The sequence below is a fragment of the Thamnophis sirtalis genome, unplaced genomic scaffold (genome assembly GCF_051295495.1).
Source record: "Thamnophis sirtalis isolate CommonGarterSnake01/CBP01778 unplaced genomic scaffold, rThaSir2_p1.2 scaffold_14, whole genome shotgun sequence".
Taxonomy (NCBI): domain Eukaryota; kingdom Metazoa; phylum Chordata; class Lepidosauria; order Squamata; family Natricidae; genus Thamnophis; species Thamnophis sirtalis.
In genome coordinates, this window is record NW_028261394.1 from 37,878,889 (window position 1) to 37,901,406 (window position 22,518).

At 42.0% G+C, this 22,518-nt stretch overlaps 1 protein-coding gene across 1 annotated transcript in view; it reads left to right on the forward strand.

The window, feature by feature from the left end:
* The first annotated feature begins 40 nt into the window (after positions 1 to 40).
* The window catches only part of CEP89 (centrosomal protein 89), a 42,336-nt gene continuing 19,858 nt past the window's right edge, over positions 41 to 22,518 (forward strand). Inside the window, exons 1-17 of the mRNA XM_087729061.1 lie at positions 41 to 184; positions 2,545 to 2,651; positions 4,616 to 4,777; positions 5,150 to 5,309; positions 6,032 to 6,125; positions 6,589 to 6,617; positions 7,254 to 7,305; positions 8,216 to 8,431; positions 9,915 to 10,057; positions 11,609 to 11,659; positions 11,873 to 11,956; positions 12,687 to 12,796; positions 13,612 to 13,727; positions 14,637 to 14,817; positions 15,158 to 15,325; positions 17,010 to 17,151; positions 18,238 to 18,327. Coding sequence (XP_087585187.1) covers positions 146 to 184; positions 2,545 to 2,651; positions 4,616 to 4,777; positions 5,150 to 5,309; positions 6,032 to 6,125; positions 6,589 to 6,617; positions 7,254 to 7,305; positions 8,216 to 8,431; positions 9,915 to 10,057; positions 11,609 to 11,659; positions 11,873 to 11,956; positions 12,687 to 12,796; positions 13,612 to 13,727; positions 14,637 to 14,817; positions 15,158 to 15,325; positions 17,010 to 17,151; positions 18,238 to 18,327 — 1,944 coding nt within the window. The 5' untranslated portion in view covers positions 41 to 145. The remainder of the gene's footprint in view (positions 185 to 2,544; positions 2,652 to 4,615; positions 4,778 to 5,149; positions 5,310 to 6,031; positions 6,126 to 6,588; positions 6,618 to 7,253; positions 7,306 to 8,215; positions 8,432 to 9,914; positions 10,058 to 11,608; positions 11,660 to 11,872; positions 11,957 to 12,686; positions 12,797 to 13,611; positions 13,728 to 14,636; positions 14,818 to 15,157; positions 15,326 to 17,009; positions 17,152 to 18,237; positions 18,328 to 22,518) is intronic.

The following is a 22,518-nucleotide window of genomic DNA, read 5'->3' on the forward strand; positions in this document are numbered from 1 at the left end:
TGCGGCTAATTGCGGAGTGGTTGCGAGGGGAAGCGTCCTCTTCTTCGGGAGGGGAGGGGAGAGCCGCTCCCTCTGGCCGGCGTGGCCCGTTGTGTCTCCCAGCTTCGTTCTCGTTTGTTTGTTTTTCCTCAGCCTTTTCGCCCTCATGCCGTTTTATTTCAGGAGGGGCCGGAGAGGCCTGTTTGTGAGTATTTCCCTGAGGAAAAGTCGTGGGGGGGGGAAGCGAGGAGGATGAGCCGGAGGCCCCTGATGGCAAGCGTGGCTCCGGTTCCCATGACAACCAAGTGCCTGGCTTCTCCCGAGCATCCCATCTGGAAGGAGGGATCCGAAAGGGAAACGGACTGAGCAAGGCTCCCCAGGGGAGCAATGGAACAGCCTGCCTCTTGAAGTTGCGGGGGCTCCGTCGCTAGTAGTTGAATGCTGGACAGTTATTTGTCCAGAATGGTGGGAGGATTTCTGCCCTGGGCAGAGGGATGGACTATATATATGTCACTAGAAGACCTCCAAGGTGCCCTTCCAACCGCTATGATTCAAGGGAGGCAGTCGAGAAAAGTTCCGTTCTTGATTGGCCTGGTTTCACATCATGAAGCATCTTTCTCTCTCTCTCTCTCTATTCTATCTATCTATCTATCTATCTATCTATCTATCTATCTATCTACCTACCTACCTACCTACCTACCTACCTACCTACCTACCTACCTACCTATCTACCTATCTACCTATCTAACTTTCTCTTGCTCTATCGTATCTCCCCCTCTCTCCCACGTATCTGTCTATCTATCTAACTATCTATCTATCTATCTATCTATCTATCTATCTATCTATCTCTAACGTATCAATCAATCTTTCGCTTTATCGTATTTATCATCCCTCTTCTTTCTTTATCGTATCTCTCTCTCTATCCTATCTATTTTTCTCTCTCTATCGTATCCCTCTCGCTTTCTCTCTCTCTATATATCCTGTCTATCTTTTTTCTTTCTCTCTATTGTATCTATCAATCAATCTTTCTTTCTCTCGCTCTATTGTATCTATCCTATCTATCTTTCTCTCTGTTTCTTTATTATCTCTCTCTCTTTTTCTCTCAATCCTATCTATTTCTCTGTCTCTGTCTGTCTGTCTGTCTGTCTGTCTATCTATCTATATCTATCTATCTATCTATCTATCTATCTATCTCTCTAATATCTATTATATCTCTTTCTTTCTCTCTCTCTATCATATCTATCTTACCTAGCTAGCTATTTCTAACTAACTAGTAGCTCTCCATCTGTATCTATCTTCTAATTGATTTATCAGCCTTTAAAACTAATGTCCGTAGTAATCCTTAACTGGAGAAAATGGTGCATCATAGGGCAAGAATTTGTGAACAAAGGCCCCTTTTATATGGGCTACTTTATGTAGCGCCTGGTCCTTTTACTTCTTAGGGAATGAAATTTGGGGAACTTACTGGGCTACTGCTCACATGACTCCCGTTATCAATGGGCTATGACAGCTTCCCAGCCACTTTTGCAATCCCTTGCTCCCAGCACTTGTCACCTTCCTGGTGGGAAGGGAAAGGGAAGGAGGAATGCCCATGCATCCTTCCCGACACATACCACCACCCTGGGTGCCTTTTGTAAGCCTTGTGACCTCTCTATACCGTAATGCACTTCCCTGACCTATGCTGCCTCCATTGCATGCCTTACCTTGACTAAGCAGCACACCTGTATGCACTCCCCCTGATCCACACAGCAATTTTTGAAAACCCTTCCTGACCCACCTGGTACTTTTCGTGAATCTCTGCTTGTCCTCCTCAACTCGCACCATCCCCTGCACCCTCTCCAACCCATGCTGCCCCCCACTCCACATGCTTTCTCTGACCCACACACAACCTCTCATGCGTTCTTAGGCACCCTTCCCAACCTGCATTGCCCCTCTCCCCCACGTGCCATATCCAATCCACCTGAATCTTTTGGTTACTTCTCTCTGACCAAGCCAAAGTTAGATGAGAAAAATCAAATATTGGTTCTGGGGTTGGTCCAAGAGGATAAGTCAGAGTTCTCGATTTGCATGTCTTGATAAATAAATGATGAAACTGACTAGGTATGTTAACTGAATTTGGTAGAAAGAAGAGTAGATAGCTATGAGCGTTCATGGAGATTCTTATAGAAACATTGTCAGTTGAATCTAGGGAAATTATATAAACATCACCAGCAACTTTGTTTTCTGAAACAGAATAGCTGTTTTATATAGAATAGGATGCTTTCTACAAAGAAGGAACATTTCAAAAATTACATTGTAACTCAAGAATCAAATGTGTGCGAAAATAAATACATAGAATAGTATAAGAAAAGTTACAGTAGGTAGCCACAGAAATAACTATTATTTTTGTGGGGATATGGTTGTTTTGCGCATCACCTTCAAAACCATTTAGGCTTGCCGCCGACATTAATTTGCATGTACATGTTCCTCCCTTTCATGTTGTTATTCCTTGTGCATGTACCTTTTTCTGTTTCTCCATTGTGTTAATTCAATCATTGCCAACTAACTTTATTTTAAATTGTTTAGAAACATATAGCTCATGGCCTGATCCCTGCAGCTACCATAGCTCCTAAACCTGCTGTCCCCCGCACCCCTCCCCCTCGTAGTCCAAACCCTTCTCCAGAAAGGCCCAGGTAGGTTTTTTCATCTCTTGATTTTCAGTCACGTAATAGAATTAATATTATTAATGGATATTTGAATATGTAGAATGGCTTTATTTTGCCTGTACATTTGTATACACCAGACGTATGTATGATTACATTGGAAAGAGAAATGGGTACCACATATTTGCATGTTATATAATTTTAAAGAGGTTTTCGGCAGCATTGAACACAGTCTACTTTATAGTATAAATGTGGTTATTTATTTCATTTATTTATTTATTGTTTGTCAACAAGTACAAGGAAACAAGTATGAAAACACATGAAAAAATGGCACAAATAAATGGATATAAATAAGCAAAGCATAGCCATAAACACCTAAAAAGAGTACATATAAATGGGACAGTAGGACAGGGATGGTAGGCACACTGGTTCGCTTATGCACACCCCCTTAGGGACCTCTTAAGAAATGTGTAAAGTGCAGTAGACAGTTTAAGGTAAAGGGTATGGAGATTAGAGGAACTAACAGGATCAGGGATTGTGTTCCACCCATTTACTACTCCATTGCTGAAATTGTTTTTCCTACAATCAAGATTAGAAAGGATTAGATTTAGTTTGTACCTATTGATAGCCCTTGTGTTATTGCGATTGAAGTAAAAGTAGTCATTAACAGATAGTACATTATGGCATATTATCTTGTGCACTAAGCTCAGGTCGGAACGTAGACTGCATAGTTTAAGGTTATCCAGGCTTAAACTTTCAAGCCTGGTGTTAGCTTGTCTTTTGGAATAGGGAAAAAATAAGACTCCCTTCCAAGAATTTACAGATCATAGCCAGCTTAATATTATCATACGAGCTGCAGCTGTGTTCTTATTATTTTTGTAGAGATTCCGACTCCTTCCATCACTGACAAATGTTGCTTTATTACAGCCGATAGCAATTATGCCTCCATCACTATCCTGATATTTGGCACTTTTGAAAGGTGTTTGTATTGGCCCATTGTTGCATCAGCTGGAATCCTCCTTTGCATGGCAGCATTGGGGAGCACGTGCATATGCAATAAAATGCAGATGGAGATCGATAGAATATAAATGCCAGTACAGCTGAAAGTAGGAAATGTGGCTTCCCCCAGTAAACTTTGCATTGCGGGTGAGATTAGAGTTTAGCTTACTAAAATTAAAAAAGAATAAATTAAATGGATTGTTTTCATTACTCAAAAGAATGATATGGTATTATGGGTCAGTATTAAAGCTGTCATTGATGAATCTTTTATTTCCCGTGGGTTTTGACTCAATTAAATCCAACAGTGGATATAATAGATCCAATATAGGTGTACAGCAGCACTTATACATTACTTAACACAGTTTCTATTTCTATTGTAGAGAAACATTGCTTCTTTTGTTGGGTGTGCATTGTGGGTGTTTCTCTATTATTTCAGACAGTTGAAACCATGTCATGTTTTAACATTCATAATGCATATGTTGAGGGGCAGGGGTGGGTTCCGGCTGCTGCTACTGCCAGTTCCCTCATGGACATGCCACACATGCACATGATGTGCAATATGCGCGCATGTGCAGTACTAAAAATGCTTCTGTGCAAGCACAGAAGCCAAAAACAAGATGGTGCCACCTACTGCGCCGCCAAGAGAACTGGTTCGGGGGTGTGGCAGGGCGGGGTTGTTGTCAATTCCAGCGACCCAGGCCGCCAAGTTACTACCTACTCGTCCGAAGTGGTAGGAACCCACTTCTGTCGAGGGGTCTCAGTACAGCCTGGACTCTCTCCCCCATGTAAACAGTCGCATAGCCTATTGAAAAATAGCTATATATAAAGCTAGCTGTTGAAAGGAAAGTACTAGATACAGGAAGCAATTGTATTAAGATTTATGTTTTATTTAATTTAACTTTGATTTTGAACTCATTATGATTAAGTATTTTACCTTATCTTATCCCAGCCTCCTGATCCGTGATTATTATTTTTTAAATGTTTTTTTTCCCCAGGTCTGCTTTAGCAGCCGCTATTCTTGTGACGACCTTAACTGGACGAACGATTGCCCTCCCTCAGCCTCGTCAGCGATCTCTTTCGGAAAGTGATGCCAGCTACTTGCAAGATCAGGAAGACTGCATTGAACCATATGCCACCATCACTGAGCTACGAATGAGGTAGAAAACATTGCCCGTTTTGGCTCACCTAATCCATTTGGTATAAAATAATTTATAGTTCTTGTTTTATGGTGTTTTAAGAAAGTTTTGTGTATTTCTTAAAACACCATAAAAAGCTTTCTTTGAAAACCACTTCTGATTCAAGTTTGGCAAACATTCCGAAGAAATGTCTGACTAGTAAAAACATTAATATGAGAAGCACTGTGAATTTTTAATTGCCTGTAAAGTAGGAAGTAAAGGATGCAGTGGCTGAGTGGCTAAGACGCTGAGCTTGTCGATCAGAAAGGTCAGCAGTTGGGTGGTTCAAATCTCTAGCACTGCGTAACGGAGAGCTCCCGTTTCTTATACTTGTACTATATTTTCTGTTTATAGTCCAAACTGGAAGAATCATGCATCTGAGAGTTGTGAGGATGACGTGGATACATTCGCTTCTGACACAGAGAAAGAATCGGATCCCGACCGTCAAATTATTGATAAAAAAGAAAACATGAGTCATGAGATTATGTATGCTACACCACATAAAATCAAACAGGTAAGCTTTCAACATTTTTTCTTTTAGCTATCCGAACACAAATTATAAGACTCCCCAGTCCTTGTTGTTTTCCCTGCAAATTTTCTATTATGCGGTCCTTTGGAGATTGGAATGTTCTTTTTTAAAAAAAATAATCATTTCTATTTTATTCAAAATGAAATTTATTTTGTAAATAAATACAAAACAATGAGTAACGGAGTGAGCTCCCCTTACTGCTCCCAGTTTCTGCCAACCTAGCAGTTCGAAAGCAGGTAAAAAATGCAAGTAGAAAAATAAGGATCACTTTGGTGGAATAGTAACAGTGTTTAGTCATGCTGGCCACATGACCATGGAGACGTCTTCGGACAGCGCTGGTTCTTCGGCTTTGAAACGGAGATGAGCACCGCCACCTAGAGTCGGGAACAACTAGCACTTATGTACGAAGAGAACCTTTACATATACATCATACAGTCTGTTGTTGGCTCATTTTGAGCATGAAGGATGCTTTCACAGGACATAAAAGGCTCAGGAGACTGCAGTTTGTTATTTCTTGTTTAATGTGAATTCAAGCACACATATTGCACCCACTTATCCTATTTGACCTTTGATGTGTTTCTGGTTTTCTTCTTTTTGATCAGTGTCCTGTTTTATAATGACGTCAGCTGCTTAGAGCCTTTTCGTAACATCAATTTCCATAAGTGAACTTTGAATTTATAAGGTGTATTGCAATATTTTTTACTTAGGAAAATCTCCCAGTATCTTCTAGTGCCAATGGTGAAGACGATTCTTCTGTCTGCGAACCAAGTTGTCTCATCCAGCCAAGTGTTCAGGTTGAAGGTGAGAAATGACCATTAGGATTAAGGAGAAGATAAATAAACGTTTCTACCATCTGCTTTCCATCATTAGTATAATGTGTTGTTTGGTCTAGCACCGTAGTTGAGACTGGATATTTTTTCCCTGTATGTGGGGGAAGGTTGCATAGTTGACAGTGAGAAAGAGAGAATCTGAATCTAAATGAACAAGACAAGGATGATTACTTCTTACATGTATTCCTTTTCATCTTTTTCCCTGCACAGAGCAGAAAATAATTTTTTAAATTTAAAAATAAAAGCACAAACCTCCATTTTCCTAATCTTTTACACTTGCTAAGATATTTATTTAAGATAAAGGTGGAAAAATTAGAAACTAAACAAGATGAAACTAGACGGATCGTGAAAGCTCCAGCTTGATTTAGAGCATTGCATTCTATTTGATATATTTCTCCTTTATACCTAACAACAAACACATTTTTATATTACAGAAATTGAACATCCTGGAGTAAGGTTTCAGGTAAGCACAGCATAAAAATTATGTTCCATGATTTCAGTTAAGGACAGATTTATGTCTTCTCATTTGATATTTCTTTAAGAAGTTCAGGAAGGATTGTATGGTCTTTTCCCTCCAGTTCTGTTCATCCTGTCCTTTATGATAAAAGTTGTAGAAAGGCTCTTGGAATTTCAAACTCACTTACAGCTCCAGGGATAGTGGTTTCCTTCTATTCTACACCTATGTCTCTACAGTGTTTGTCAACTTGGCAACTTGAAGATATGTACACTACATGCAGGCTGGAAAATTCTGGAAATTGATCTTCAGAGATTTTCATCATCACAAGCTGCTAAGGTTGAAAAACATAGATTTTAGAAATATCTTACTATGATAGAAGACGCAGAGTCCTCCAATTAGCTGGAGTTGGGTGAAAGACTAAATTGTTTGCCTTTCATTTTTATTTGTCCTTTTATGCATTGTTCATTTTTATTTAAGTGATTGAATCTGGAAATTTAAAAAAAAATTAAACCAACTTTTGAAATTAGAAGTAAAGAACATCAATTTTTAAATGTTTGGTGTAAGCCTTCTGGAATAGTTGCTGTTAATTTGCGGGTGAAAATGTGGGATCCTATTAGGTTAAATATTTTGTTCCATTTCTAGGGAGACCACTCAGGTGAAACTCCCCTGAATGAAAAACCGCCTTCATCTTCAGGTACAAACTCTCTAAATTTAAGTTTAGTGTAAATGAGTTGTGTTGGCTTCTACAGAACAGGTTGAGTGTAGTTCTGAGCTATAATGTAACCTAATAAGAACTTGGGACTTGTTTCTTTCCCCATGTCTTCCTATACAGTCATGAGGAGGAGTCCAAAAACTGTTGTTTTATTTTCAAATAATCATTACTTGCCTTCAAATATTACTGACACTGGAAAAGTTGTAGCTCAAATTAACAGAACAGTTACTAGAAGCAAGCCAACTTTAAGCCCATGGTTAACATAAGCTACCCTTGAGATTTTCCTATATTGCTAAACTCTGGAATCTAAAATGGAAATGGAGGATTTTACAGAATTTTGATTTCATTAACTAATTGGTTTCCGCAACTCCTATAACGAAATGAATCTTTTCCTGGGATCCTGTTATAGCTACAGAGGACAGCTGTGAAATCCTAGAAAAAGTTAAAGCTGCTTTAAAGAGTTGCTATGTATGCTATAAAAATATTGTACACTCCCTGCAGTGTTCCCCCCACCCCCTGCTTTTAACTCCATAGTACTTCATTCTGTATGTTTTGTATTAATGATAGTTCCTGCATTGGATATACATCTAGTCTCACTATAAGACTTTTTAAGGGTGAAGAAACAGTAAATTGTTTCCCACAAAATAAAAACATAAAAATCTGTTGCTGTTTGCAATTGAATTAAGATATGTCTTATATAACTTTTATAATTATTAAAACATATCTTCAAGCTATTGGAGTGGATTAAGTAATCATTTCCGTTGAGACAGAAGCCTTATCATCAATACAAAATGCCTGCTTCTAAATAAAGATTCTTAGAGTCAGCCGTTTTACCCAAAGGTTTGCATATATTTATGTGACTGATCAATATTTTATTTCATTTCTTGGGTAGATGCAGTCCTCCACAGAAAACAGGAACAGATGGTTCTCCCCAGAGAGAAGTTCCAGAAATTAAAAGAGCAACATTGGCATCTCAACAATGCGAACCAGGCCTTATTTTCTGAACTGGAACAGACAAAGCAGTTAATGAAGGAACTCCAATTAAAAATTAAGAAATTGGAAAAAGAGAACAGGCAGTTGAAGGAAAAGCAGAATTCCCACAGTGAAGGTGCCAAGGAATCTATTTTCTTTAAATATAATTTAAATTGTGTTCATGTGGGAGAGAATAAAACTAGATACGTGGGAATCGAGGGAAGAATGGTTGAACTTTATCATTCTACATGTACCATTAAGAGCCGAGGTGGCACAGTGGTTAGAGTGCAGCACTGCAGGCTAATTCAGCTGACTGCTAGCTGCAGTTCAGCAGTTCAAATCCCCCCCGGCTCAAGGTTGACTCAGCCTTCCATCCTTCCAAGGTCAATAAAATTAGAACCCAAATTGTTGGGGGCAATATGCTTATGCTGACTCTGTAAACTGTTAGAGAGGGCTGTAAAGCATTGTGAAGTGGTATATAAGTCTAAGTGCTAGTGATATTGCTATTATTTAATATATCTGGCAAGCTTAGGAAAGATATTGAGAAAATGGTAAATTAGAATGTATTTAACTGGAATTTATTGAGATGATGATGGAAACAAATGGTAATTTTTTGTATCATATTTTAGAAAGTACGTTAGAAATCATCAGTACCTTAAAAAAAACTGAATTATTATCGTATGACTTTCTCCCCTTCCAGAATTTATGTTCTAATAAATGCATTTCTGAATGAGCGGGTCAATTAGATTGCATGTTACTTGGGTTCCTCTGCTGGGTCCAGGTTTTTTTTTTGGGGGGGGGGGTGTTTTTGTTTTTGTAGATCCAATTGAAAGTGCTTTTATGGACTTTCCTCAAATCTTGAGGCTGGCAATTGAAGTACACTGATCTAACTTGTCATTCCAGTTTCCCCCCTCAGGATAGGATTCTTTGAAGCATGTCATAAAATATCAAGGACGTTTGAGCAGGTTGCCTTTGATGGCTTCGTCCTCCCCAAAATGAGGACATCATCATCACATGTCAGTTGTAATGGAACACACTGTCTCTTATTCTCATTAGATTTAGGCTACTTTTTAAACATAATTTCCAAAATATACATCCAGGCAGGTTTGATTCCGGGTGTGGGTTTCTAAGGGTCTTATGCAGAGATTATTTTTTTCATCATCTGCTGCCAGATCCTTTAATTGGATATACCTAGTTTTTTCTTCATATAAAATAGCTACTGTTACCTGTGGTCCCAAGTTACATCCATAGATTTTGTCATTCGGTCCTTTGGATTTGCATTATATTTTATAGTCTGCACAATTTGTAGCCTTCATGATTTATTCCTGACTGAATGCCCATGAATCTTCTTGTTTATACAATCTCAGACTAGAAGCAAACTAGGCATATTAAATTGCCATATATACTGTAACTGCTGAATTGCCTTTTGTTTGGGGATTCCTAGTTGTACAGGTGAATTTTAAATAGTTTTACGGAATCACCATACCTTTAAAGCAAAGTTCCATTTTATTATACAGCATTCAGCTTCAGTTAGATTTTGGAGATGTTTTAGCAATATGCCCATCATTATAAAATGTAATCTGCTTTTTCTTTTTTCTTTTCTTTTTGTATTAATCCAGAAGAAGGCACGGAATTGCTGCTGTTAAGACAACAAGCCCAGGAACTAGTAGATGAAAATCATAGTTTGAAAATGACTGTTCATCGCTTAAATGCAGAACTGAGTCGTTATCAAACAAAGTACAGACCAATTTCACCCAATGAGGTAATGTTCTCTTTCAAGATGGTTTATAATATAGTATCTTTAGTGTTCAAGCATTCCCAGTTTATTGGTTTTAGTTTAAAAAAGACATTTAGCTAATCTTTAGCACTCTTATCCTTTACTGCAATGTTCTAGGTTGCGTGTCATATACCCTCCTTTCCAATGTTTCAACGTTTTCCTCCATGTTGTTGTTATTGTTAGTTGCTGTTATTTTTAATAATACCTTTTCCCATTATTGTAATTTTGCAGCCGTTTACAACAGAGCTTCCATCACCCACCTTCCATCACCCACATGATAAAACTAAAAATGTATAAATTTAACAGTTATTAAAATAGAGAAGAGAAGAAAAATGTAACCAAACACCTGTTTTTAATGCAACATTAATACAGAGAAATGATAAATCTCAAAACAACATTGGACCCCAGAAAAACTAGACACAAGGACAGTTTTTGCCCCTGTGTCATCACTCTGCTAAATAACTAATTCCCAAAACACAGTCAAACTATATAGTAAGGCTGTATTGCTATTCTTCTTCTTGTCTTTCTTATTATCTATCTCCTTTTCTACTTATGACTATAACTTTGTTGCTTGTATCTTTACGATTTACATTGTTTTATTTAGTTTTCTAGTATGATATATGTTGATTGCTTATTTAGCATCCTATGACTATCACTTAGTGTTGTAGGTTATGATTTATGATGAATGTATTTTTATGATGACTCTGATCATGATTTATCTCCTATAGTTTTATGTGCACAGAGCTTATGTACCAAAGACAAATTCCTTGTATGTCCAATCACTCTTGACCAATAAAGAATTCTATCTTTAGCAGGTGCCTCAAAGTTTAGTTATAGTGCCAATTATATACTATAATTTTGTAGCATTTCATGAATTTCTGGACAGAGAGCATTCCTGTAATGGTATGTGGGAATGACCTTGGGATACAATTAGGCAGAGACATGGCCAAGGTGATGTCAGATAAAAGGCATCTGAGCTTCTTGCCTTGCCTGAATTGGGCAAGTGGTTAAGTGGCTGTATCTCTTTGACCTGTCTCCCAAGGTCATGTACCATTACAATCCCAGAGTTCACTGCTGTCACACTGAGATTCTGGTTCTCAGCATCCAATGTTGGTGATCAAACCAGAGTGTAATGAGGATAGAAGTTCCTGTGTATCCTGTTTATTGCTCATCCTCATTATGTCTTGACTCTTTAAAGTAGTGGTATCTTTTTTTCAGACAAAAGTCTGAAAATGGGTTCTCTGCTTTAACCAACAGGGGAGATAACTATACTTGCTTAACCACTCAGTTATTTCTACTAAATCATTTACAAAGCATATACACTCTTTATGGTTGCATCTTTGCTTAATAAAGATTATTCATTATAGTTTTTGTTCCTTTCCACTTTCAATTAATTTTAATAGGAAATTAATTCAGGTGTCAAAAGTTTTGGTTATATTAGTCTGGTTGTGATCTTTTTTTAAAAAATAGACTTCCTTAATACATAGGTACGTGAAGTTGTTGGTGCAAATCTATCTTATATTTTTACTACCTTAGGGTGTAAAGATTGGAAGCCTGCCAATGACAAAGCCAATACCCCCATGGCTGGTAAGTAACAAGTTAACCATTTTCATTTTATAGCACCTGATAGGTTCACTGTTATCTGTTTCCAAATTGTAGATAATTAATTACCCTATTGACATCTTAAAATAAAACATTAAAATATTGTTATCTGATTAGATAACCTTCACTAAAAATGTTTAAAGTCTAATGCTACTGTATGTTTTAGTGGATTGAAGTTTCCTTTTTTATTTCGTTCAGCTTGACATGAAATATTTATCCCCTCTCCTGTTGGCATATGAAGACCGAATGAAAGAAAAGGAAGAGTTGATTCTAGAGCATGAGGCAAGTTAACAGCTCTGTATTTTAAGTTCTGTGCAATTATTTTTGCAAGTCAGTGCTGACAAGTGTTCAAATATACAATACGATAGAAAATAAAATACATGTTTCTCATACATAAAAACTAAGTGGTCAAGGAAAATATCAGACTGTTTTCTTTCACTTTAGGAGAACTATAGTCCAAGATTTATCACCTAATCTGCTGTTTAAGAGGGACTACTCTTAAATAACACTCTCACACACACACGATCCTATAATCTCTTGAACTGGGTGACTGAATGGAGTTGAGCATTTACTGGCTGGATTCCCTTCCTGATGCCTATGCATATCTGACAGCAGATATTTTCTCTTTCCACCCAGAGAAAGAAATATCTGCCGCTATCTACTACCTCACAGCCTCCTGATTGTGAAACAAAAGCTCCACCTCTAGGCCACCACATCTCTCACCTAGTCTTAAATTTTATATAAATGGACCTTATTTCCTATCCTCAATTAGACCCTTATCACTTTTTACAAAATTGACCGTTTCCTTTCTGCTAAAGTCCACATTATATTTATATTTATAATATAAACTCTGTTTGTAGTAGACAAATGTGATTATCTGTTAGGATATTCAAAGAGACAGTATATTCAACACAATGAATCCCGTATGGATGATCTTCCTAATCGGAGAGCCAGATTCGTATCTGTTGAATTTACCATGGTGAATATATGTTTTGTTTTGCTTTTCCTTCAGGAAAGCATGAAGATGTTTAAAGCACAAGTGGAAGCTGTCGTGAAGGAAAATGAGCAGTTACACCAAAAATTAACTAAAAATACTGGTACTTTTATTAGTACCAAAAAATGGTAAGGGTACTATTATTTGAACCTGTTAGATAGTTCCTTTGTTGTAATTTGTGTATAAAAACCAATGCAATGACTTTTAGTTATATTAAATGCTGTAAAATTCAACAATCTCTAAATAAGCAGAAATGGTATGATCAGTATACATTATATTGCAATAAGCTTAAAATAACTATTGCTATTTGGTTATTATTAAGTGGCTATATTTTTTTTAGTGAAAACCCCAATATATCTGATAGCAGAACAGAAACAACACATGCTTTTCTAAGAGAAATACCAGACTTTGCCTAGAAAAATGTAATTGTTCAGAATTTAGCACCTATATCTGTGATGGCGAACCTATGGCACACGTGCCACAGGTGGCATGCAGCGTCCTCTGTGGGCACACGACCCGTAGCCACAGTTCAGCTCTGCTGTGCATGCATGTGCATCTCCCGCCATCCAGCCGGTTGTTGGGTCTCTGTCGCGCATGCGCGGGGTGGCATGCTCGCATGCAGGGGGGCAAATGCACATGCACGAGGGGATGCGAGATCGGGGGACTGCGGGAGGCATGTGCGCATGTACGGGGCTGGGGTGCATGCACGTGGGCTGTGTACGCATTGCATTTTGGGGGTTCGGGCACACGTGAATGCATTTGCACACTTTGGCCATTCAGTCAGGAAAAGGTTAGCCATCACTAACCTACATAGAGATTTCTCCCATAGAACACATATATTCTAAATGCATTTTGGTTTATTTTATTATTTCCATTTCTTATTTTGAACTCTGCAGAAAGGTTTCAGCGCTATTTCAAATTTCAAATCAATGTTCCTTTACAGGCAGCATTTGCAAAGTCAAGCCAAGCTTGTCCTGGAGGAAAATAGGGTATTAATGGAACAGCTTAAAATACAAGGAACCAAAATAAACGATACCATCAATCAACATGTTAAAGAAGGTGAAATAAATTTATCACTGCATGCAACAAATGTGAATAGAGAGAGAGATCAATTTTACCTCCAAAGGTAAAAGTTTTGTGAACCTGTTTAGAATTAACAGTGTTGATAATCAGTGGCTACTCTCAATTCAGCCATGAAACATTTTCAGATTTATTTTGCTTTGTAAAAATTAATAAAACGTTGCAGTAGTTGATGATTTAATCTTAATATGGTGCACATTCAGGGTTCATCATGGTGAAATGAAACATGGCTATCAACCAGAATGTGAAAAATCTAAAATAAATAACATTGTGTGGTGCATATGTTTGTATTCATTTGCAAGTCAGTCTCATTAGCAATATCAAAGGGACAAAATAAAAGTTTAGATGTAGAGACAGTTATTATTTCGCTGTAGTTGCTAGTCCTGAGTATTTGCAGATTTAATGAGATTTATATTTGACAGCAGCTTAACAAGTTGCACTGACATTACAGACTTGCGGAAAGGAAGATTTTGTAGCTGACAGGACAGGATAGGATAGGATAGAATAGAATATAGAGTAGAATAGAATAGGATAGGATTCAGAATAGAAGAACAGGAATAGAATGGAATGGAAATAGGAATAGAATAGAATAGAATAGAGCTGGAAGGGACCTTGGAGGTCTTCTAGTCCAACCCCACGCTCAAGCAGGAGAACCTATACAATTTCAGACAAGTGACTGTCCAGTCTATTCTTACAAATCTCCAGTGATGAAGCACCCACAATTTCTAAAGGCAAGGTATTCCAAGCAATTAATACTTCAGATTAACGTGTAAGAATTACTAGATTGGAATCTAAAAGCATCCATATGAACAAAAATTGTGATCTGATTTTTTTTCTGAGAATAATTTTTTCCCCAACTTTTTTTTGGCGATTCATAATTTGATCTAGTTTCCAAACTGACCAAACAGCTCGTTACTCTGGAAACCGAAAAACAAAACCAAGAAGTGGAGATGCAAGAATGTCAGAAAAAGCTGAAAGAATTACGCTCCGCAAACAAAGAATTAAAGGCCAGAGTTAGCGATTACATAACGGCAGAGGAGCACCTTGCCTTGGAAAACAAACTTAGAAAGTAAGTATCTGATGATTAAAGTCCCATTCCTCTCATTGGCTTTTATGTATTTTTTACAATACTTTGCCATTTCCATGTCTATGTGTTACGTTTTCAGCTTTCGACTTCGTGAAGTGGGTTCTTACTGTATGCCAAATGTTTTAATTTAATGAGTGAATGAATGAAGTGCCTTGGTTGTTGTAGCTGCAAGCTTTTAACATTTGCAGCGATAGCCTTGTGATCAGAAATATGTAATTTTTTTCCCACTACTGAATCAACCGTAATTGATTTGTTCATTTCTGCAAGTTATGAAGACGGATGCCTTTGGTTTACCGCCCAATTTTCATTATTATTTCTATAGCCAATTGCAGATGGAACAGGAAAAGAGGGAGATGGAGACCCAGGAACTGGTGAAAAAATTGAACTCTGTCCAAGCGGAAACAAAGAGCCTCTTTCTCGAGAAAAATGACCTGGTGGCAGAAAACAAGGCTTTAGAGGCTGAGCTGGAAATGGCACAGAAGACGAAAAGGTTTACTTTAGTTTGGTTCTTGTGCTTTTGTCTCCCTTTTGCAGCCTCTCAAAAAGGCAGCTTTTGGTAATTGGATGTGCAGATGGCCTGTGTCCTTTAAAGTACCAAAAGCTTTTTAAGGCTGAATTTCATGTAATCATCAAAATAAAGCTAATACCGTATTTTTCAGAATATAAGATGCTCCGAAGTATAAGACGCACCTAGGTTTTAAGAAGGAAAACAAGGGGAAAATATCTGCCTCTGCCTCCCAGCAATTTGCCTCCTTGCAAAAAACAGTACAGACAATATACAATGTTTGTAGTATTATATTTCAGACTATACTTGTACAGAGGCTGTTAAAAGTGATATGCTTTCTGGAAGTATAGTTCTTCTCTGCTATTTAAAAGAAGATACAATAGCACTGGGCCTCTTCAGATCAAGCATGTATTTTAAAAAGCTTCTTCATTTTGTTAAGTTGTCTAGAACAATAATAAAGCAGTCTTTAAAAAGTAAGTCTAATAATTCGAACATTCTATAGGCATTTATAGTTGTTGACTTATCTCCTTGCAGCAAACAGCCTGATTAGCATAAGAAAAAAAAATCTGCCTCCCAATAATTTCCCACCTGGAGTAAACAACAAGTTTCACTTTCAATTTCTCCCCATCATCAGCTGTTACAGGCTGCAGGGATTGCTATAGCTTATTGAAGCCTCCTCAAGCCCCCGTTTGCTGCAGAGATGTAAATTGCTGGGAGGCAGAGGCCAAAGGGTTGGGGCTGGTGGGTGGGTGGGGTTACATTCAGTGTATAAGACACACCCACATATTCACCCTCTTTTGGGGGGAGGTGCGTCTTATACTCCGAAAAGTACTGTATTTGTTTTAAATTAGGGTCATCTCCAAAGTCATCACAAGTGAGAAAAAATGTTTTAAAATGTCATCTTTCTCTGTCATTGTCCCCTTGGTCCACTACTTTTCTTCCTTTGCGCAGGTCGTCCTCGACTTAACAAATGTTCATTTAGTGACCATTTGAAGCTACGGCGACACTGAAAAATGGGGCTTACTATCGTTTTTCACACTTAAACTGCTGCAGCACCTCCGAAGTCATATGATCCAAATTTGGATGCTGGGCAACTGACTCTTATTTATTACAGCTGCAGTGTCCCGCAGTCACTTTTCGAGACCTTCTGACAATGGGGGAGACAGATTCAATTTACAGTTGTGTTACTAACTTAACAACTGTGATGTTTCGCCTAACAGCTATGGCAAGAAAGTTCGTAAAATGGGAACAAACTCACTTAACTGTCTCACTTAGCAACATAATTTTGGGCTCAATTGTGATCATAAGTGGAGTAGGTCTGGCATTTTCCTTACAGTCTTTTCCCAAAGCCTACTACTGGTATTTTTATTAATACCAAATAATGATAAGGGTACTATTATTTCAACCGGTTAGATACCGGTAATTTGTTTCTGGTAATTCGTTTATAAAAACCTACACAATGACTTTAGTTATATTAAATCCTGTAAAAATAAAAGTATTCTGTTTCAGTGGACATTTGATAGCCTATTCTTTGAATCTTTTTGTTGAGATGCTAACCCAAGTATAATTTCCTGCAATTTCTTTGTGAGTCTCGAGTCCCGATATTGAATTAAAATAAAATGGAATTGCTCCCTAAGAGATTTTTCTGCCTTTTGTCAAAACCACCCAGGCGGTCGGAGAAGAAGATCGGTCTTCTGAAGCAGCACTTGGAAGAAACAATGGAAAAGGAGATGGCTGCCCACCAGTATCTAGTGAATATGATCAGCTTGGCAGAAAATATAACTCAAGAACGTGATCAGCTTTTAAACCTGGTAATCAAATGAGGGACGGGGTGGCTCAGTGACTAAGACACTGAGTTTGTTGATCAGAAAGGTCGTCAGGTCAGCAGTTCAAGTCTCCAGTGCTGCATAATGGAGTGAGCTCCTGTTACTTATCCCAGCTTCTGCCAACCCAGCAGTTTGAAAGCATGTAAAATGCAAGTAGAAAAATAGGAACCACTTTGGTGGGAAGGTAACAACATTCTGTGTGCCTTCAGCGCTTAGTCATGCTAGCCACATGATCATGGAGACGTCTTTGGACAGTGCTGGTTCTTCGGCTTTGAAACGGATATGAGCACCGTCCCCTAGAGTCGGGAACGAGTAGCACATATGTGCGAGGGGAAACTTCACCTTTAATCAAATGAATCAAAGATACATTTAATTTATTTAAGGAGCAAAACCCTGTGTAACTTTGGGCCAGTCACTCTCTTTCTCAGCCCAACTCACCTCTCAGGGTTGTTGCAGGGAAAATAGGAAGAGGAAGCTTTGTGTTCACCACCTTGAGCTATTTGTAAAAAATAATAAAGGTGTCAACTTCTAAAATTGCCATGGTGAGGAAAGTGGGGGAGCACATTCCATGGATACTTTCGGATAGAGTTGGGTCTTAGATTATTGCAGCAGGCTTGGGAGGGGTGCACCTCATTGGGGAATGTGATTTATGACACAGACTGCCAGGAGAGAAGGAACGGGCAAAGTTCAGCTATAGTTCAAACCAAGCTCAGATCTGACTACAAAAAGATCTTGCCAAATAAATGACTAGTTTGCTTTTGAAACTTGGCTCAAGATTCATGAATCAATTAGGGCATCTTTCAGAAGTCTGACAAAAGTCAGGATATAAATAAAGAAATATATATTGACTAAAATGATCTCAAGAAGCTGGTTTTATGAAGGACCTCTGGATAATATCCTAGGGAGCTTTTGTCAGCTAGATAACACTGGGTAAAGGATTGTGATTTCAAGTAGGTTCTTTTCCGTAGGCTCTGAACTGACCTGGGAACTTAAAATTTAGTAGAATAAACTTTCCCCCCTAAAGAGGAAAATCTTTTGAGAACTCACAAATGGCTTTTCCGATTTCCCTAGGCCAGTTGTTTGGAGAAAGAGAACCACAGCATTCTCAACCAAATAATAGAAGGAAATGTACATCTAGGGAAATTAGAAGAGAAAGTCAAGGTAAGAGCATCCTTTTAAATATTTGTGGAATATACCGTATTTTCACCCATATAACACGCGGGTTATATGCATTTTTTACATGGACGGCACCCCCACCCCACCCCCGCGGGGTATAAAAGTGGGCGGGGTATACGGAAAATATTTTACACAGATTAACTACGGTAAAGGGAGAGCTTGGGAGTTCGAGGAATTGGGAGGCAGCTTTACCTCGGCTCCCCGTTCTCCATCGGGGGCACGTGCAACCAGACTGGAAAGGGCTGGGGAGACTTGGCTCGGCGGGTCGGGCTGGGGAAGGGTTGGAGGAACGGAGGAGAAGGAAACGGCTGAGATCGGGGGAAGAAACGGAGGAGGAAGCCTGCGCAAGCTGGGGAAGGGGTGGAGGAAGGGGAATATCTTCCCGATTCCCCCATCTCCTCGCCCGTAGAACTGAAACGAGAGCTGCCCAAATATCTCCCGGCCCTTCAGGGCTGCCGTAGCGTGGAAGAATATACTCCTTCACTTCAGAGCGGGGCTAGGAGAGCTTTTCCTCCCACGGAGTTCAATAAAGTAGATGGAAGGGAGGGAGGAAGGGTCCCTCCCTCTTACTTTCCTGGATGATCATGGATGAGAGCAAACAAACTGGTGCTCAACCCAGACAAGACCGAGTGGCTGTTGTGTTTTCCTCCCAATAATTTGACCACCGTACCATCAATCAGGCTGGGGGGACAAAATTTATACCCCTCAGACAGGGTCCGCAACTTGGGAGTCCTCCTGGATCCACAGCTGAGTTTTGATCACCATCTATCGGCTGTGACCAGGGGGGCATTTGCCCAGGTTCGCCTGGTGCGCCAGTTGCGGCCCTACCTGAATCGGGAGGCTCTCACGACAGTCACTCGAGCCCTTGTGATCTCTAAGCTGGAATACTGCAACGTGCTCTACATGGGGCTGCCCTTGAAGAGCACCCGGAGACTTCAGCTAGTACAGAACGCGGCCGCGCGAGTGATAGTGGGCGCACCTCGGTTCGCCCACATAACACCTATCCTCCGCGAGCTGCGCTGGCTGCCTGTAGATCTCCGGGTGCAATTCAAGGTCTTACTTACCACCCATAAAGCGCTCCATGGTAGTGGATCTGACTATTTGAGAGACCGCCTCCTGCCAATAACCTCCCTGCGTCCCATCAGATCGCATAGAGCGGGCCTCCTCCGTATTCCATCCGCCGGTCAGTGCCGACTGGCGACTACCCGGAGGAGAGCCTTCTCAGTTGCTGCTCCGACGCTATGGAACAATCTCCCCGTGGAGATTCGTACCCTGACCACAGTCCAGGCCTTCCGTACAGCCCTCAAGATCTGGCTAGCCCGTCAGGCCTGGGGATAAACTCTTCCGCCCCTCCCGAATGCTGAGAGAATGTTGTGTTTTTAGTATTTTTCAGTTATTGCACATTTCTTTTTATGTTTTGTCTTCACTCCCCTTCCTTTATTATTGTAAGCCGCCCTGAGTCCCCTCAGGGAAAAGGGCGGCCTATAAATGCTATTAAAATCTACAAAAAAATCTACAAATCTTTCCGCCCATTGAGATGAACCAGAGCCCTTCTCCCCGTAAAATCCCCCTATTCTCCCACGATCCTTGCAGGCAAAGCGTTGAATTCCCTGGCAAAGAACAAACGGCAGGAAGGGAGAATCCGGCTCCTTTATCGTAGGAAACGTTTCTGAGGTTTATGGAGCTTAAAGGTTCAAGTGCAAGAAAACGGGAAAGAAAAAATGAAAGAGAGAGGGGGGGTGCCGTTCTTGACTTCCGCAGGACTTCTTCTTGTCGTCCTCCCCCCCCCCCAGCTGTAATACACATGCTCATTCAAACACACACACACACACAAAACACACAGGCGCGCGCGCTGCCCGTCTGCCTTGCCAGCGAAGGGCGGAGCGCTCTCGTTTAGCAGGCGTGGGCAGGGAGGGGGGTTTTCGGGGCGAGAGAGGAGTGGTCGAGAGGTGAAGAAGCGGAGGGTGAGGCATTGGGCTCCGGGTGGTATGGAGAAGGGTGAGCAATTGTCTTTTGGGGTCTTTTTTTTGGGGGGGGGAGATTGGCACGGTTGGGCTCTCCTTCTTCCTTCTGATCTGGAAATGTGTAAAGGGGCCTGATGGGGACGAGGGGGAAAGGTCCAGCATATAATTTTTCCCTTTTGAGCTGCCAACCTGAGCAGTTAAGGCGAAGGGAGAAGAAAAACCAACCAACCCCCCAAAACAGAAACCTACGCTTCCAAAGGGGCAACGTCTCTTCCCCATGTGAAGCTGAAGCAGCAGACACGTTTGGGGGCGGAGGAGAAAGGAATGCTTTAGAATTGTCGAGGCCTCTGTGGAAGGTTGGGGGAACGGGGGGGGGGGGGGAACGGGAAGGAACGTGAGCTGAAAGCCTCTGCGGAAGGTTGGGGGAACGGGGGGGGGGGAACGGGAAGGAAAGTGAGCTGAAAGCCTCTGCGGAAGGTTGGGGGAACGGGGGGGGGAACGGGAAGGAAAGTGAGCCGAAAGCCTCTGCGGAAGGTTGGGGGAACGGGGGGGGGGGGAACGGGAAGGAAAGTGAGCCGAAAGCCTCTGCGGAAGGTTGGGGGAACGGGGGGGGGGGGAACGGGAAGGAAAGTGAGCCGAAAGCCTCTGCGGAAGGTTGGGGGAACGGGGGGGGGGGGAACGGGAAGGAAAGTGAGCCGAAAGCCTCTGCGGAAGATTGGGGGAACGGGGGGGGGGGAACGGGAAGGAAAGTGAGCCGAAAGCCTCTGCGGAAGATTGGGGGAACGGGGGGGGGGAACGGGAAGGAAAGTGAGCCGAAAGCCTCTGCGGAAGGTTGGGGGAACGGGGGGGGGGGGGAACGGGAAGGAAAGTGAGCTGAAAGCCTCTGCGGAAGGTTGGGGGAACGGGGGGGGGGAACGGGAAGGAAAGTGAGCCGAAAGCCTCTGCGGAAGGTTGGGGGAACGGGGGGGGGATGGGAAGGAAAGTGAGCCGAAAGCCTCTGCGGAAGGTTGGGGGAACCGGGGGGGATGGGAAGGAAAGTGAGCCGAAAGCCTCTGCGGAAGGTTGGGGGAACGGGGGGGGATGGGAAGGAAAGTGAGCCGAAAGCCTCTGCGGAAGGTTGGGGGAACCGGGGGGGATGGGAAGGAAAGTGAGCCGAAAGCCTCTGCGGAAGGTTGGGGGAACGGGGGGGGATGGGAAGGAAAGTGAGCCGAAAGCCTCTGCGGAAGGTTGGGGGAACGGGGGGGGATGGGAAGGAAAGTGAGCCGAAAGCCTCTGCGGAAGGTTGGGGGAACGGGGGGGGGGAACGGGAAGGAAAGTGAGCGGAAAGCCTCTGCGGAAGGTTGGGGGAACGGGGGGGGGGGGGAACGGGAAGGAAAGTGAGCCGAAAGCCTCTGCGGAAGGTTGGGGGAACGGGGGGGGGGGAACGGGAAGGAAAGTGAGCCGAAAGCCTCTGCGGAAGGTTGGGGGAACGGGGGGGGGGACGGGAAGGAAAGTGAGCCGAAAGCCTCTGCGGAAGGTTGGGGGAACGGGGGGGGATGGGAAGGAAAGTGAGCCGAAAGCCTCTGCGGAAGGTTGGGGGAACGGGGGGGGGGACGGGAAGGAAAGTGAGCCGAAAGCCTCTGCGGAAGGTTGGGGGAACGGGGGGGGGGGGAACGGGAAGGAAAGTGAGCCGAAAGCCTCTGCGGAAGGTTGGGGGAACGGGGGGGGGGAACGGGAAGGAAAGTGAGCCGAAAGCCTCTGCGGAAGGTTGGGGGAACGGGGGGGGGGACGGGAAGGAAAGTGAGCCGAAAGCCTCTGCGGAAGGTTGGGGGAACGGGGGGGGATGGGAAGGAAAGTGAGCCGAAAGCCTCTGCGGAAGGTTGGGGGAACGGGGGGGGGGACGGGAAGGAAAGTGAGCCGAAAGCCTCTGCGGAAGGTTGGGGGAACGGGGGGGGGGGAACGGGAAGGAACGTGAGCTGAAAGCCTCTGCGGAAGGTTGGGGGAACGGGGGGGGGGGAACGGGAAGGAAAGTGAGCCGAAAGCCTCTGCGGAAGGTTGGGGGAACGGGGGGGGGGAACGGGAAGGAAAGTGAGCGGAAAGCCTCTGCGGAAGGTTGGGGGAACGGGGGGGGGGGAACGGGAAGGAAAGTGAGCCGAAAGCCTCTGCGGAAGGTTGGGGGAACGGGGGGGGGGAACGGGAAGGAAAGTGAGCCGAAAGCCTCTGCGGAAGGTTG